General features: G+C 32.6%; 2 protein-coding genes across 3 annotated transcripts; one reads left to right on the top strand and one right to left on the bottom strand.

The window, feature by feature from the left end:
* Window positions 1-426: 426 nt before the first annotated feature.
* Window positions 427-2,623, bottom strand: LOC108975040 (DNA-binding protein modulo). Its single transcript, XM_018943276.1, has 4 exons — window positions 1,911-2,623; window positions 1,297-1,851; window positions 993-1,238; window positions 427-802 (listed from the first exon to the last, which is right to left on the bottom strand). The coding sequence occupies exons 1-4, from the start codon at window positions 2,512-2,514 to the stop codon at window positions 516-518; spliced, it is 1,692 nt and encodes a 563-aa protein (XP_018798821.1). The 5' UTR covers window positions 2,515-2,623; the 3' UTR covers window positions 427-515.
* Window positions 2,624-3,066: 443 nt separating this feature from the next.
* Window positions 3,067-11,184, top strand: LOC108975039 (beta-arrestin-1). Of its 2 annotated transcripts, XM_018943275.1 has the most exons (3): window positions 3,067-3,524; window positions 3,580-4,212; window positions 6,776-11,184. In XM_018943275.1, exons 2-3 carry the CDS (start codon window positions 3,675-3,677, stop codon window positions 7,612-7,614), a joined length of 1,377 nt encoding a protein of 458 aa, XP_018798820.1. In that variant the 5' UTR covers window positions 3,067-3,524; window positions 3,580-3,674; the 3' UTR covers window positions 7,615-11,184. The 2 variants fall into 2 exon arrangements, with proteins under 2 accessions (XP_018798820.1, XP_018798819.1); XM_018943274.1 differs by having other exon boundaries at window positions 3,067-4,212.
* The last annotated feature ends 372 nt before the right edge of the window (window positions 11,185-11,556 follow it).

Below are 11,556 nucleotides of genomic sequence, written 5' to 3'. Positions count from 1 at the left end.
AATGTCTAATTTTTCTGGTATTGTAGATGTCAATCTTTTCGAAGGCCACAAACTGTTATTTGACTCTCTTCAACTAAAACTCACCGATCCAAAAAGAGTTAAGATTAGACTGCGACAACAAAATCAAATAGTACGCCGACCAAACTTTGGACGCAAATCACTTCAGATACGCACTGAGCGCCATTCACAGCGGAGATTTAACACTTTCGCCGACTCTTTTTAATTAATTAATGGTGTACTTGGAGTCAAACGTCATCCATCCATGTCGAGTTGCCGCGAGAGTCTACAGTTACCCTTGCGCAACTTTATTCTGGATACTGTAACATGTTGAGCTTCTACTTATTCAGAATCGTATCATATATCCCACATAAATGTTTTCAGCATGCAACGACTCCCCTCATGATCAAAAAAAAAAAAACGACCAAATAATTTTGTTTAATAGATTATATTTATAACTATAAGTAAAAACTTCTTTTCATATGGGAAAATTAAAAATATGTGTAGCAACAGCTCAGTTAGTTAGGTTTACTCCTTTTGGCAAAGCTGTTAAATTGCGAACCCGCCGGTCTTTTACGGTTAAATGGTGCCTTATGATGAATTTTTCTTAGCACATCTTTCTTTTTTTCTGAATATGGTTCTAAGAATATGACTTGTCCGCGCAGAGTCGACTCGTTTAAGAGGAAAGCTTTGCAAAAACTGTCAGTATCCGCGAATCTAACAGTGGCGAAGTTACTAATTACATTCACATTTTCAATTGGCCCTGTGGAAGCGAAAAGCTCACGAATTTCTTCTTCGGTTACACCTGAAATATATATTAATTGCAATAATTTTCACTAATGAAATAGTTGTATGTCGATTTGAAATAAATAAATTACAAATATTTCTAATGTTACTTTCTTTACTTGATATATCATACATAAGTAGTATAATATGTAACAACTTTAAGATAAAAGTAAAAATCGTAAAAGTTAAAGTCTCTAATAAAAGCTTACCTGGTTTTATATTCTGTATAAATACAGTTGATTTATTTTTGGGTATAATTACTTTATACTCTTCAATTTCTAAATCGATACCTTGCGCACTAGTACCATTTAGTTTTAAAGCTTTTTTAGCAGCTTTTTGATCCTTGAATGTAACAAAAGCCAACACGTTTCTCTTGCATATTATGCGAGAGCTTTCGACGTCGATTTCACCGCACTTGGAGAATATCCCCTCTAATTTAGAGAACTCGAAGTTTGCTAAAATACAAAAATATAAATCAATATATGGTAGCTATAACCCTCCATAGCTACTTACATAAATTTGAATTATTTTTAAGTAGAATTGTGCGTTGAGGATCCTTAGCCAGCTCCCCTTTTATTTCGTGGGTCTTATAAACCCAAATGTTATTATCATTTAGTATTGAATTGTGTAGCTTAAAAGCAGATGGAAGTGCAGACTCATCTTCGAAACAAACAAAACAAGTGGGGGGAAAGGGATTCTTTTTGTATAAGTTAACACTTTCGATGGCACCACAATTAGCGAAATGACTCCTAATTTGATCTTCTGTGGTACCGAATTTTAAATTTCGGACATAAATTGTGCGGTCCTTAGTTTCCTCAATTTTCTTCTTCTTTTCTTTCAATGCCTCGGCCTTTTTAAGTTTTTTCGCATTTGGTGTTTGAATGCTTACTTTTAAAACGGCTCCTTTTACCTTAGCAATTTTGTCTGTTGCTTCTTGGGCCGCTTCGGCTTCTTCAGGTGATGTATATGCGACATATGCAACACAGCTTGCTGGCCCGTGAATATTATAAATTGTATCTAGAGTACCAAACTTTGCAAATATCTCGACGAGCTCAATTTGTTTGTATTCTGCAGGGGATTGAAAACATTACATGTTTTTTTATATCTTTAAATACAATTTTACTTACTTTTGGGCAAATTTTTTACAATAAGCACTTGCTCCTTTGGAAAGTCTTTTGGAAGAGCACCAGTTTTAATTTTTTGCACACCAGTCTCATCCGACGACTTCGGCTTTTTAGACTTATCCTTGGCTGAGGATTCCGAAGCACGTTTTTCAATAGGTACCTCAGCTGGTTCTTCGTCATCATCTTCTTCGCTATCATCCTCAGGTTCATCAACTTCCTCTGCTTCGTTTTCTACCAATTCTTCAATGTTTTCATCTTCTTCTTCACTTTCATCGTCATCATCATTCTCATTATCATCATCATCATTATCGTTGTCCTCCTCATCTTCAGCTTCAGAATCTTCACCTTCGTTAACGACATCTTCTGCGACATCGGCACCTGAATCCTCTTCCTCCTCGGATTCTTCTTCTTCTTCCTCTTCTAACTCTACCTTCTTTGGTGGTACTTCCTTAACAGGAGTTTTGCCAAGTTTCTTTTGATTATTCTTTGCCGGTGTTCCTTTTGCTGGAGTGCTTACTTCACTATTTTTTTGCCTCTTCACGATGCTATCATTTTTTACACCATTTAAAGGTGATTTTACCCCAACATTTGATTTCCTTTGTTTCATATTTAATCTTTAAAATATTACTCTTGCTTTACTAATGGCACCAACCGATCGAATATCGAAAATGAATGAACCACGCTTTTGAGGACACACGTGTTGGTATAGAAAAATTATGTGCAGCATTGCCATAGGCACATGCGCTTGAAGTTGCCGGATGCATTGAAATTTTATTTAAAAAAGTAAGATCTAGAAGAAAAACTTTTTCTTAAGATTACATAATCAATAAGTTAAGGTTAACCATTGGCCAAGTTTATATTAAGTAATTGAACATTTTGCATATTGGTTAAAAACATTTTAATACAAATGAATATATATTTGCAGTATTTTAATAGATTTCTTCTAAATAGAAAATTTTTATTTTCAAATAATTTAATTTGGAAGAAATGAATATATGAATCAAATATGCTCTCTTAAGATAAACATTTTAGTATAATAATAACACCAAATTTATTTGCGATTACTCCCAATTTCAAACGCATTACATAACTGGAGACTTCTTTTTTATCGTCATTCGACAAGGCAATTTGTGATGTTATTTGTCAGTGGTGTGCACACTGTTTTTACTAAGTATTTTTGAAATCATAATTTCGATATTTATCATTTCCAGTTTAATAGTAATATGCCAGATTATGGTGATACGTATAAAACAATTTGTATTGTAAAGTTTGAATGCCTGAAAAAATATTAAGTAAGTGAAATGTAAAGATATGTTATCCGTTTGTCCCTTAAAATGTGCAACACTGTACGGTATACACATTCCGAGTGACGTTTCCTTCGTGTCAATTTTTTGCTGAATATTTTGGGTTGGTCGTCGTCGTTGGTTAATTTCTGATCGTTTAAAAAATATAAAAAGAATGAGGACGAGCTAATTGGAGGAAAATTTTTTAGACAAAATTGATATATTATAAAAGTGTATTGAAACAAAGTATACAAGAAATACGGAAGCAAAACTGAGCAAGGAGATGATATCAAATTTTGGAAATATTTAGTAGCAAATTCAAACTGTTAACTAGGTAAATGTGATATTTCCAGTAATATACTCCCATACTATCATCGTGTCACCTGCAGTTAGATGCAGGAATAAAAGTAATTTGATAAAGCAAGCGTTACCACCTATAACGGGCCAGTGAATAGAGGCTGTTTCTATAAAAATATATACACCGATGAATACCCTTTCCACCAGTGGAGCCGCAACTACTGCCACACCCTCTTCAGATGAGGCTGGAGGTGGCGGTGGAGATGCTGATGCGAGTTCGCGGCGCCAAGCCACAAGAGTATTTAAAAAGAGTTCATCCAATGGTAAGGTCACAGTGTACCTAGGAAAGCGCGATTTCGTCGATCACGTTACCCATGTGGATCCAATCGATGGTGTAGTTTTCATTGATCCGGAGTATGTTAAAGACCGCAAAGTTTTTGGACAAGTTCTTGCCGCGTTTCGGTATGGTCGAGAAGATTTGGACGTACTTGGCCTAACCTTTCGCAAAGATTTGTATTTAGCGCACGAACAAATATATCCGCAACAACAAAATGAGCGTCCATTAACTAGATTACAAGAGCGGCTTATAAAAAAATTGGGACCAAATGCATATCCTTTTTACTTTGAAGTTCCTCCGTATTGTCCGGCATCAGTGTCGCTCCAACCAGCTCCTGGGGACACGGGCAAATCTTGTGGCGTGGACTATGAGCTTAAAGCCTTTGTTGGTGAGTATAGAGTGAAATTCTAATTGTAATGGCAGAGAGATAAACCTTTTTGAATTAACTAAGTATTTTTGGTTGATCTTTTGTATTTGTAAAATTATTTTGGACTTGGTAATACAATTGTATACTTAGGTCATTTTCAAAGTCAAATTCATACATTCGGTTTTGATAGTCGTGACTACTGTGCACTAACCCATGTCACAGTTAGGTTAATTAATCTTGTCGATAATAATTTCATGACAATGAACACAATAATTCAATTACACATATTTGCTTTAGTTTTTTCTTTTTTTCATCATAAATATGGCCCATATCTCAACAACGCCATCAACTAGCTTGCCAAGCCTGATTGGTGCGCAGGTTTAATTGGTGCGCAAGTGGATGCAGAGCAATTAAAGTCATGACGTATAGGTGCTAGAACTTTTATAAGAAACGTAAACTAATTGATTCGTTTAAATTAAAAATGTAAAGCAAAAATTGAATGACATATCTGGTAAAGTTAACAAAAATAGCACACATGTTTCGTGTGAAAATGAAGATGAAGTACTGATTTTATTAATGAACAAATTTTTCTGGTACGTCAGTTATAAAATTTAAAATATTTTCTCACTTAAATTACTTTGCGAAACCGGTCATAGATTTGAAATTCAAAGCCAGTTTCATTTATTGCGAATGACCCATGATTCATCAATCTAATGCTTATAATTCTGCCGCTATGTCATTCCTCTCTGCTCATTTACTTTTTATTGCATTGTTAGTTGTTGCTATTTGCCGTTTTGGTGATTGGGATTTCATTGCAAAACGATATCGCTTCGATCGTAGATCGAGTGTACATATGTATATGTGTTTTTATATGCATATGTATATATTTTTCTTAAACAGCAAAGCCTTTAGCTTTACGCGTGTAGTATTGGTTATCTATGCCTGTGGCGTATTCAACGTTTACATGCGGGGTATACGATTGTGATTGTGATTTTTGATTTTTATTTTTTTTGTTTCGCTTCTGCTATTGCTTTTTTTTATTTTTCTTAATCGCACTTCTACCTATCTGCTGTTTTTGTTCTGTCTGCAAGCATTTGAGTTTATTATTTTCTAATAATTAACTTCTACGTGCATATACATACATACATATATGTACTTCTATACGTATGCATACATTTAATTGATATAATTATTGCAAAACATCTAAAGTATCAAACTCAAAATAAATTACTAAAAATTGAATATGTTAATTTTATAAATAAAAAGTTTCAGTCGTGGTTTAATAAAATCCATACAAAAGAGGTGGTAAATGCGAAACTTACCCTTGCGAAGCACAAAAAGCTAAAAACCCAATTACATTTTTTGTGTGGAATTTTCGCGTAAAAATTTTTAATAGGTCAGGGTCATGATAAATAAATAGTTCACAAAAATTTTTGCTTCAAAAATTTTTATAAATAAATTTGCTACACAATAATTTTATTTTGTCGAATTTTTGTAAAGGATTTTAATATAGACTTGTTAACAGCAACGAAATCGCTTTTGCATGCAGCACTTTTTGAACTTTAATAGACGTTTCTCACACACAAATATGTAGATGTGTACCATATGTATTTGTGGTGCCGTAAAGTCAATTCATTTGTGTATGCATCATTGTGTGTACATATGTATGTCCGTATGCATGTATAGTAAATAAAAGTGAATTTTGTTTATTTCTTTACCCCCTTACTTTGAGTCTACACATGTCTAACATTGACGCAAATTGACTTGCCTATAAATTACTATTCACTGAAATTAAACAGAAATTTTAATGAGTATATCTGCTGTAAATTTCAGAAACATATTTAGCATTCGACTGCTGCAGCTCAATAGAAATTGTATGTATGTACGAGTAGAAGCCTATATACTGTTGTATATGCGTGTGTGTTTATGTAGCACATCCAAGTTCGTGAGACTAAATTTCAGAATGTTTTACTTTTTATTTTTCCTTTAAACTTCATTAAAGAGGTTGTTATTTTTTTTTAATGCTAAATTAGGTTATAAATCCACACTCGTTTTTCGCTGATTTTATTTATTTGCTAAATACTGAGAAATCTTATACTTGTTTTTACTGCTAAATTAGTAATGTTTGATAACGGATGTGGGATTAAGAGTTAAAGCAAACTAAATTGTGTTAGTTTCTTGAAACTTTTGTAATATTTTTTAATTTAACCGGTCAGCAACAAAATATTTTTTCGTTCGGGGTTTTTTGATCTCGTAGAAAATAATCTCTCATTTCTTGCTCCGTTAGAGAACTTCTACTAAAACTAGCCAGGGTTTTAAATAATCGGTACAACAGCAATATATACATACATATGTACGTGTCGGAACCGACCTGTGGAAAATTAAATTTTCATTACATTCATGTATGTAGATTCATCGTTAATCTACAATAAATAGCTTTCAAGATCAAGTGGGCTCCTGAAAGAATTATTAATTGATTCAATTACCATGCATTTAATTTTTTTATACCACACTCTGCCTACAAAATGAGCTTTTTTTTTAATTTAATAATAATAATAATAATAATGAAATTAATTTTTCGCAGGCGAACACATCGATGATAAACCGCATAAGCGCAACTCTGTCCGATTGACCATACGAAAGGTTATGTACGCACCGTCCAAGGTGGGCGAGCAGCCATCCATCGAAGTGAGCAAAGAGTTTTTGTTGAAACCGAATAAAATCCACCTAGAAGCCAGTTTGGACAAGGAGTTATATCATCATGGTGAAAAAATTTCCGTCAATGTGCATATAGCCAACAATTCGAATCGCAACGTAAAGAAGATTAAAGTTTGTGTGCGTCAATTCGCCGACATTTGCCTTTTTTCGACGGCGCAGTATAAGTCGGTGGTGGCGGAAACTGAATCGGAGGATGGTTGTCAGGTGCTGCCCGGTTTTACGCTTTCAAAAGTGTTTGAACTGTGTCCACTGCTTGCCGACAACAAGGACAAGTGGGGACTCGCGCTTGATGGCCAGTTGAAGCACGAGGATACAAATTTGGCGTCTAGTACGCTCATAACGAATCCGGCACAACGCGAAAGTCTTGGTATCATTGTACACTACAAGGTGAAAGTTAAACTGCTCATCAGTGGGGCGTTACTGGGCAATGATTTGGTAGCTGAATTGCCATTTACATTGATGCATCCAAAACCGGAGGAGGAAGATAATCCACTATTAATGGATAAGTCGCCACGCCAAAGCATACGTGATGGTGCATTATCGTTGGAATGTGGTAATGGTGGCAATGGAGTGGACGAAGCGCATCAAGCCGAAGTGCCCACAACCAATTTGATACAATTAGACGAAGATGATTCGCAAGACGATGACATTATTTTTGAAGATTTCGCTCGCCTCCGGCTAAAGGGCGCCGAAACTGAGGCCTAGACAAACGACAACGCGTCGTGGCGCTGCGTTGAGCCGACATTGATCATTTAGAATGCTTAACAGTATCATATGAATTGGATTGGTTAACGCAAAATGACCTTTATGTATATGTGTAGGAAAGTGCGTATTATGTTTGCATTTTACAAATTTCTATCCTTATAATTGCCAAGTTCTTAATTTTTTTCCTTGTTTTTAATTTTCTATTTTCATATAACGAGTCGTTTGCCAAGTAGAAATTGTTTTGTAAAGTTGTGGAATTAAATTGAATATTCTTAGTAACTAAGTTAAGTATCGTAAGTTGAAAGCGTAATAATTGTGCAAAATAGATGTTTAACATCCACAGTTCAAAGGTTTATTGAATGATAATGGTTGCTAAATTGTTACTACTGCTGATACTGTACTAAGGCATTGGTAATTTTTGATTACTTGAGGTTAGGAGTCGTGTACGAAACTAACGAAAATCGAAACTGTCATCGCGCAAAATGAGAAAGCATGCATTTTAAATGTATTTACTACTTTTTAACTTTTTATAATTTTATGAAGTTTTATTTTAGAATTATTACGTACATACAAATATGCATAAACTTACGATCATATTCAAGTTTATGTTTTATATGAGCTACAAGGTTTGCAATTTTATAAAAGAACTCCTTTTTTTTATCGGCTTTTAAATATATTTATTTATGTTGATATCAAAGGTAGTACATATTGATGTTGTTGATGTATGCCACAGCAACAATATAAGCTTTAATTGTAAAAAAATAATAATAACTGTATACCTGTTGAAGGATTAAGCAAGAAGTGGAGAAAATTAAAGAGTTAAATCGAAAGAAACATGCTGCATTTTAACATACACATACAAACACACAAGCACATTTATGAGAAACGAAAAAAAGTATTTATATTACATATACAGATGTATGTAGCTGGAAAGTTGACGCTGATCTAAATGTATTCTGCAAAATTGTAAAATAAATATTTGATTTTTATGTCACAAGGCATTGCACACACAAAATACACACATTCCTGTAGTTTCTAATTTTCATTTAATTCGCTAAGCATTCGCTATTTACCGAACTGTTAACAGCCGAACACGTTTTAAAGCATATTGTGCAATAATGAATAGTTAGCGCGAGCTCCTGCGAATGGTGATGCAATTTGTTGGCTATCTCCGCGTTTGCCGGTTTATTTTAAACGCTTTCGAAATTAAAAAAAAGTTAAAATTGACTAAATCCGTTGCACATTTCATTTTATTTTGAGCTTTAAAATATTCGTTACTTGCCATTGTGTGTTTGGAACTGATAATTATTGTCCAGTCAATTGTTATGTGTTATTGCATAAAATTATTGTGCTGTCACTTTTCTGAAATTATTAATGTAAATTAGCTTACTAAAGGCTCAGGCAAAGATTAGGATTTAAAAAGATTATTTGGTGCTGTTGAAAAGCTTAAAAAAATTATGTCGTAGCAAGGTTTCGGAACAAATATAAATAATTCTACTTTGGAAATATGTACACAATTCATATTTACTAATTTACATTTTTTACAACTTTCTTTTTTTATTATTTTAAATTTTCTTACATAAACTTTATTAGCTTTTGGGTATACACTTTTAATTGCACATTTTTTTTTTTACAAAAAGTGATCTTTCACATAACTCAATTCAATTATGTTTCAAAAATAAAAATATTAAAGTTATTTATTTTCGCAAATTTTTTATGCAAATAAATAAAAAAAATTGCAAGTTGTGAACGTACAATTTTCCATACCCGCCGTTGTCACCTAAAAACGACAATAATGGTTTAGACTCTGCTTGAAGTGTCATTAACAATTAGTATACTTTCTAGCAGAGTTTAAGACAAGACTTTTTCCAATTAAAATTTTATGATTTATTGCATTTTTCAACTAAATAATCAATATATGTATTTGTGTTATCTATGTGTGGAACTACATACATGTTTGGCTTTAGGTACTCTTCATAATATTCAGACAAATTGCCAAATGGTTCCACAAACACTTGCTCAAAATTGTAAGAAATATTTTAGATTATTTGTGTACAATTAATACGTGTTAAATAAATTTGTTGCTGCACAGAAAGCGAAACAAACATTTAAGCATAAGTTGCTCTAAAAGAAAATATAATGTTTTCTTTCTTAATAACGCTATAATAATTGTAATGACTTTTGGTATTGGAAACGAGTTCTACGCAATATATATTTACATACATACATATGTACATAAATGTGTATCATATATTAAGTACATTTATATATTTTGTTAGTTTGGGAAGGTTGGCATTATAAATTACGTTTTAAGCTTCTGTTGGCGGACAATTTTGTAAAACAAGAAATTTTGAATTATATACTTTAGAAAAAATCATGCTCTGCAAGGCTTACATATATTATACATTTAAACATTTTATATGGATTCGATTCACAGCAAGCATTTTGCGTCAGAAAAATCTGAAACTTGTTTTAAAATATGCTTAAAATATTAGTTTAGAAACTCAATTTAGTTTTGATTCGAAATTATTGAAGTAATATGAAAATACAAATTCCAATCGTATTTTTTCTAAGCAAAATTGACCAAAATCCGCTTACATCTGCTAGAAACAAATTTTTTTGCGGAAAGTCCTATTGAATTGTTTTTAAATTATTTCCTAAATTAGCGGCTCGGCTACGAACGAAGCAACAAAGCAAGAAAGCAAAACATACAAAAATATTGAAAAAACTTTTTAAATACTGATTTTATAATGGAAAATAATTCCTACCAGCAACAACAGCTTTTTAGCCTAAAAATTAACCAAACATATACACATACATATATACTAAAGAAGAAAAAAAAAAGCAAAGCAGCACATTCATATAAACATTGGGAATGCAATAGAGTGAATTGCTTGCAAAAGTTAAACAAACCAAAAAGAGAACGACGTCACAAAGCGGCTAAGTCGCACATCCCCACGAGCGTGGCCATGAAATGAATTTAAAGATTGAGGAACAAGTAACACAATATTGAATAATAATATAAAATATTGATATCATATATTGTACTAATAAATGAATTATCTATTGTAATGTAATAGCAAACGTCAAGTGTGTGTAGTTAGTAGCGCTAATTAACGAAATATTAAGTAAATGAAATATTGTAATTGTTTTAAAGAATTGTAATACAATGAAGTTTTATATACATACATATATACATACATAAATGCAAACAAATGCATTGAGATTATGAAGCGATATTCATACACAAACACACTCACATACATATATATATACATAATATATATATATTGACTGCACACATACCTTTTTACATGCATTGAAAAGTACCAACTGTCTACACCGATATCTCTTGGTAGCTGCAACGTTCTCACAAATCTCCCAAACAAAAAAAGAGCAAACAACTAAAGTCCTTTAAGTCAATAGCTGTTTTTACAAATAAACATTCACACACACACATACACACAGACACGCACGTACATATGTACATACATTCAACAAATCGATATGTATATGAAAAAATTGAAAAATAAATAACCTAATTACTGAATACTATATTAGTACCCCAAATGGTATCGATGTTTCAGTGAAATCATTAATAAACTAAAGAAGTCGTGAATACTATAAATAAGAAAATAAAATTCATAAATTATTCAAATATTTTTGTGTATTTCTGAAACGGCAAATGGAATATTGTATATAGTGTATTGGAAAGCTCCAAAAGGGACGCCGAGTAAAACTTCTTGACAAGCGTGGTTTTATATGTGCTTTGTTCTAATCTAGTTTTCCTAGTATTAGTAGTACAAAAAAAAAAAAAAAAAAAACATCAGATGTCAGTTGAGGCTTCAAAACGTCGTCTTTTAAAATTGTCTTTAACATTTCTAGAGTCTAGTCCTAAATGCTCAAGTTCATCCGTGTAATAGTTTTGTAGTTTTCAGCTCA

This window comes from Bactrocera latifrons, unplaced genomic scaffold (genome assembly GCF_001853355.1).
Source record: "Bactrocera latifrons isolate USDA-ARS-PBARC rearing strain unplaced genomic scaffold, ASM185335v1 scaffold_60, whole genome shotgun sequence".
Taxonomy (NCBI): Eukaryota; Metazoa; Arthropoda; class Insecta; order Diptera; family Tephritidae; genus Bactrocera; species Bactrocera latifrons.
This window is presented reverse-complemented; position numbering and strand designations above follow the sequence as displayed.

Excerpts from the sequence above, each read along its gene's own strand:
- LOC108975040 (XM_018943276.1), bottom strand. The coding sequence starts at position 2,514 with ATGAAACAAAGGAAATCAAATGTTGGGGTAAAATCACCTTTAAATGGT. Across the intron at positions 1,852-1,910 it reads TGTAAAAAATTTGCCCAAAA|AATACAAACAAATTGAGCTC; the intron begins GTAAGTAAAATT and ends AATCCCCTGCAG. Across the intron at positions 1,239-1,296 it reads TAAAAATAATTCAAATTTAT|CAAACTTCGAGTTCTCTAAA; the intron begins GTAAGTAGCTAT and ends TTTGTATTTTAG.
- LOC108975039 (XM_018943275.1), top strand. The coding sequence starts at position 3,675 with ATGAATACCCTTTCCACCAGTGGAGCCGCAACTACTGCCACACCCTCT. Across the intron at positions 4,213-6,775 it reads TGAGCTTAAAGCCTTTGTTG|GCGAACACATCGATGATAAA; the intron begins GTGAGTATAGAG and ends AATTTTTCGCAG.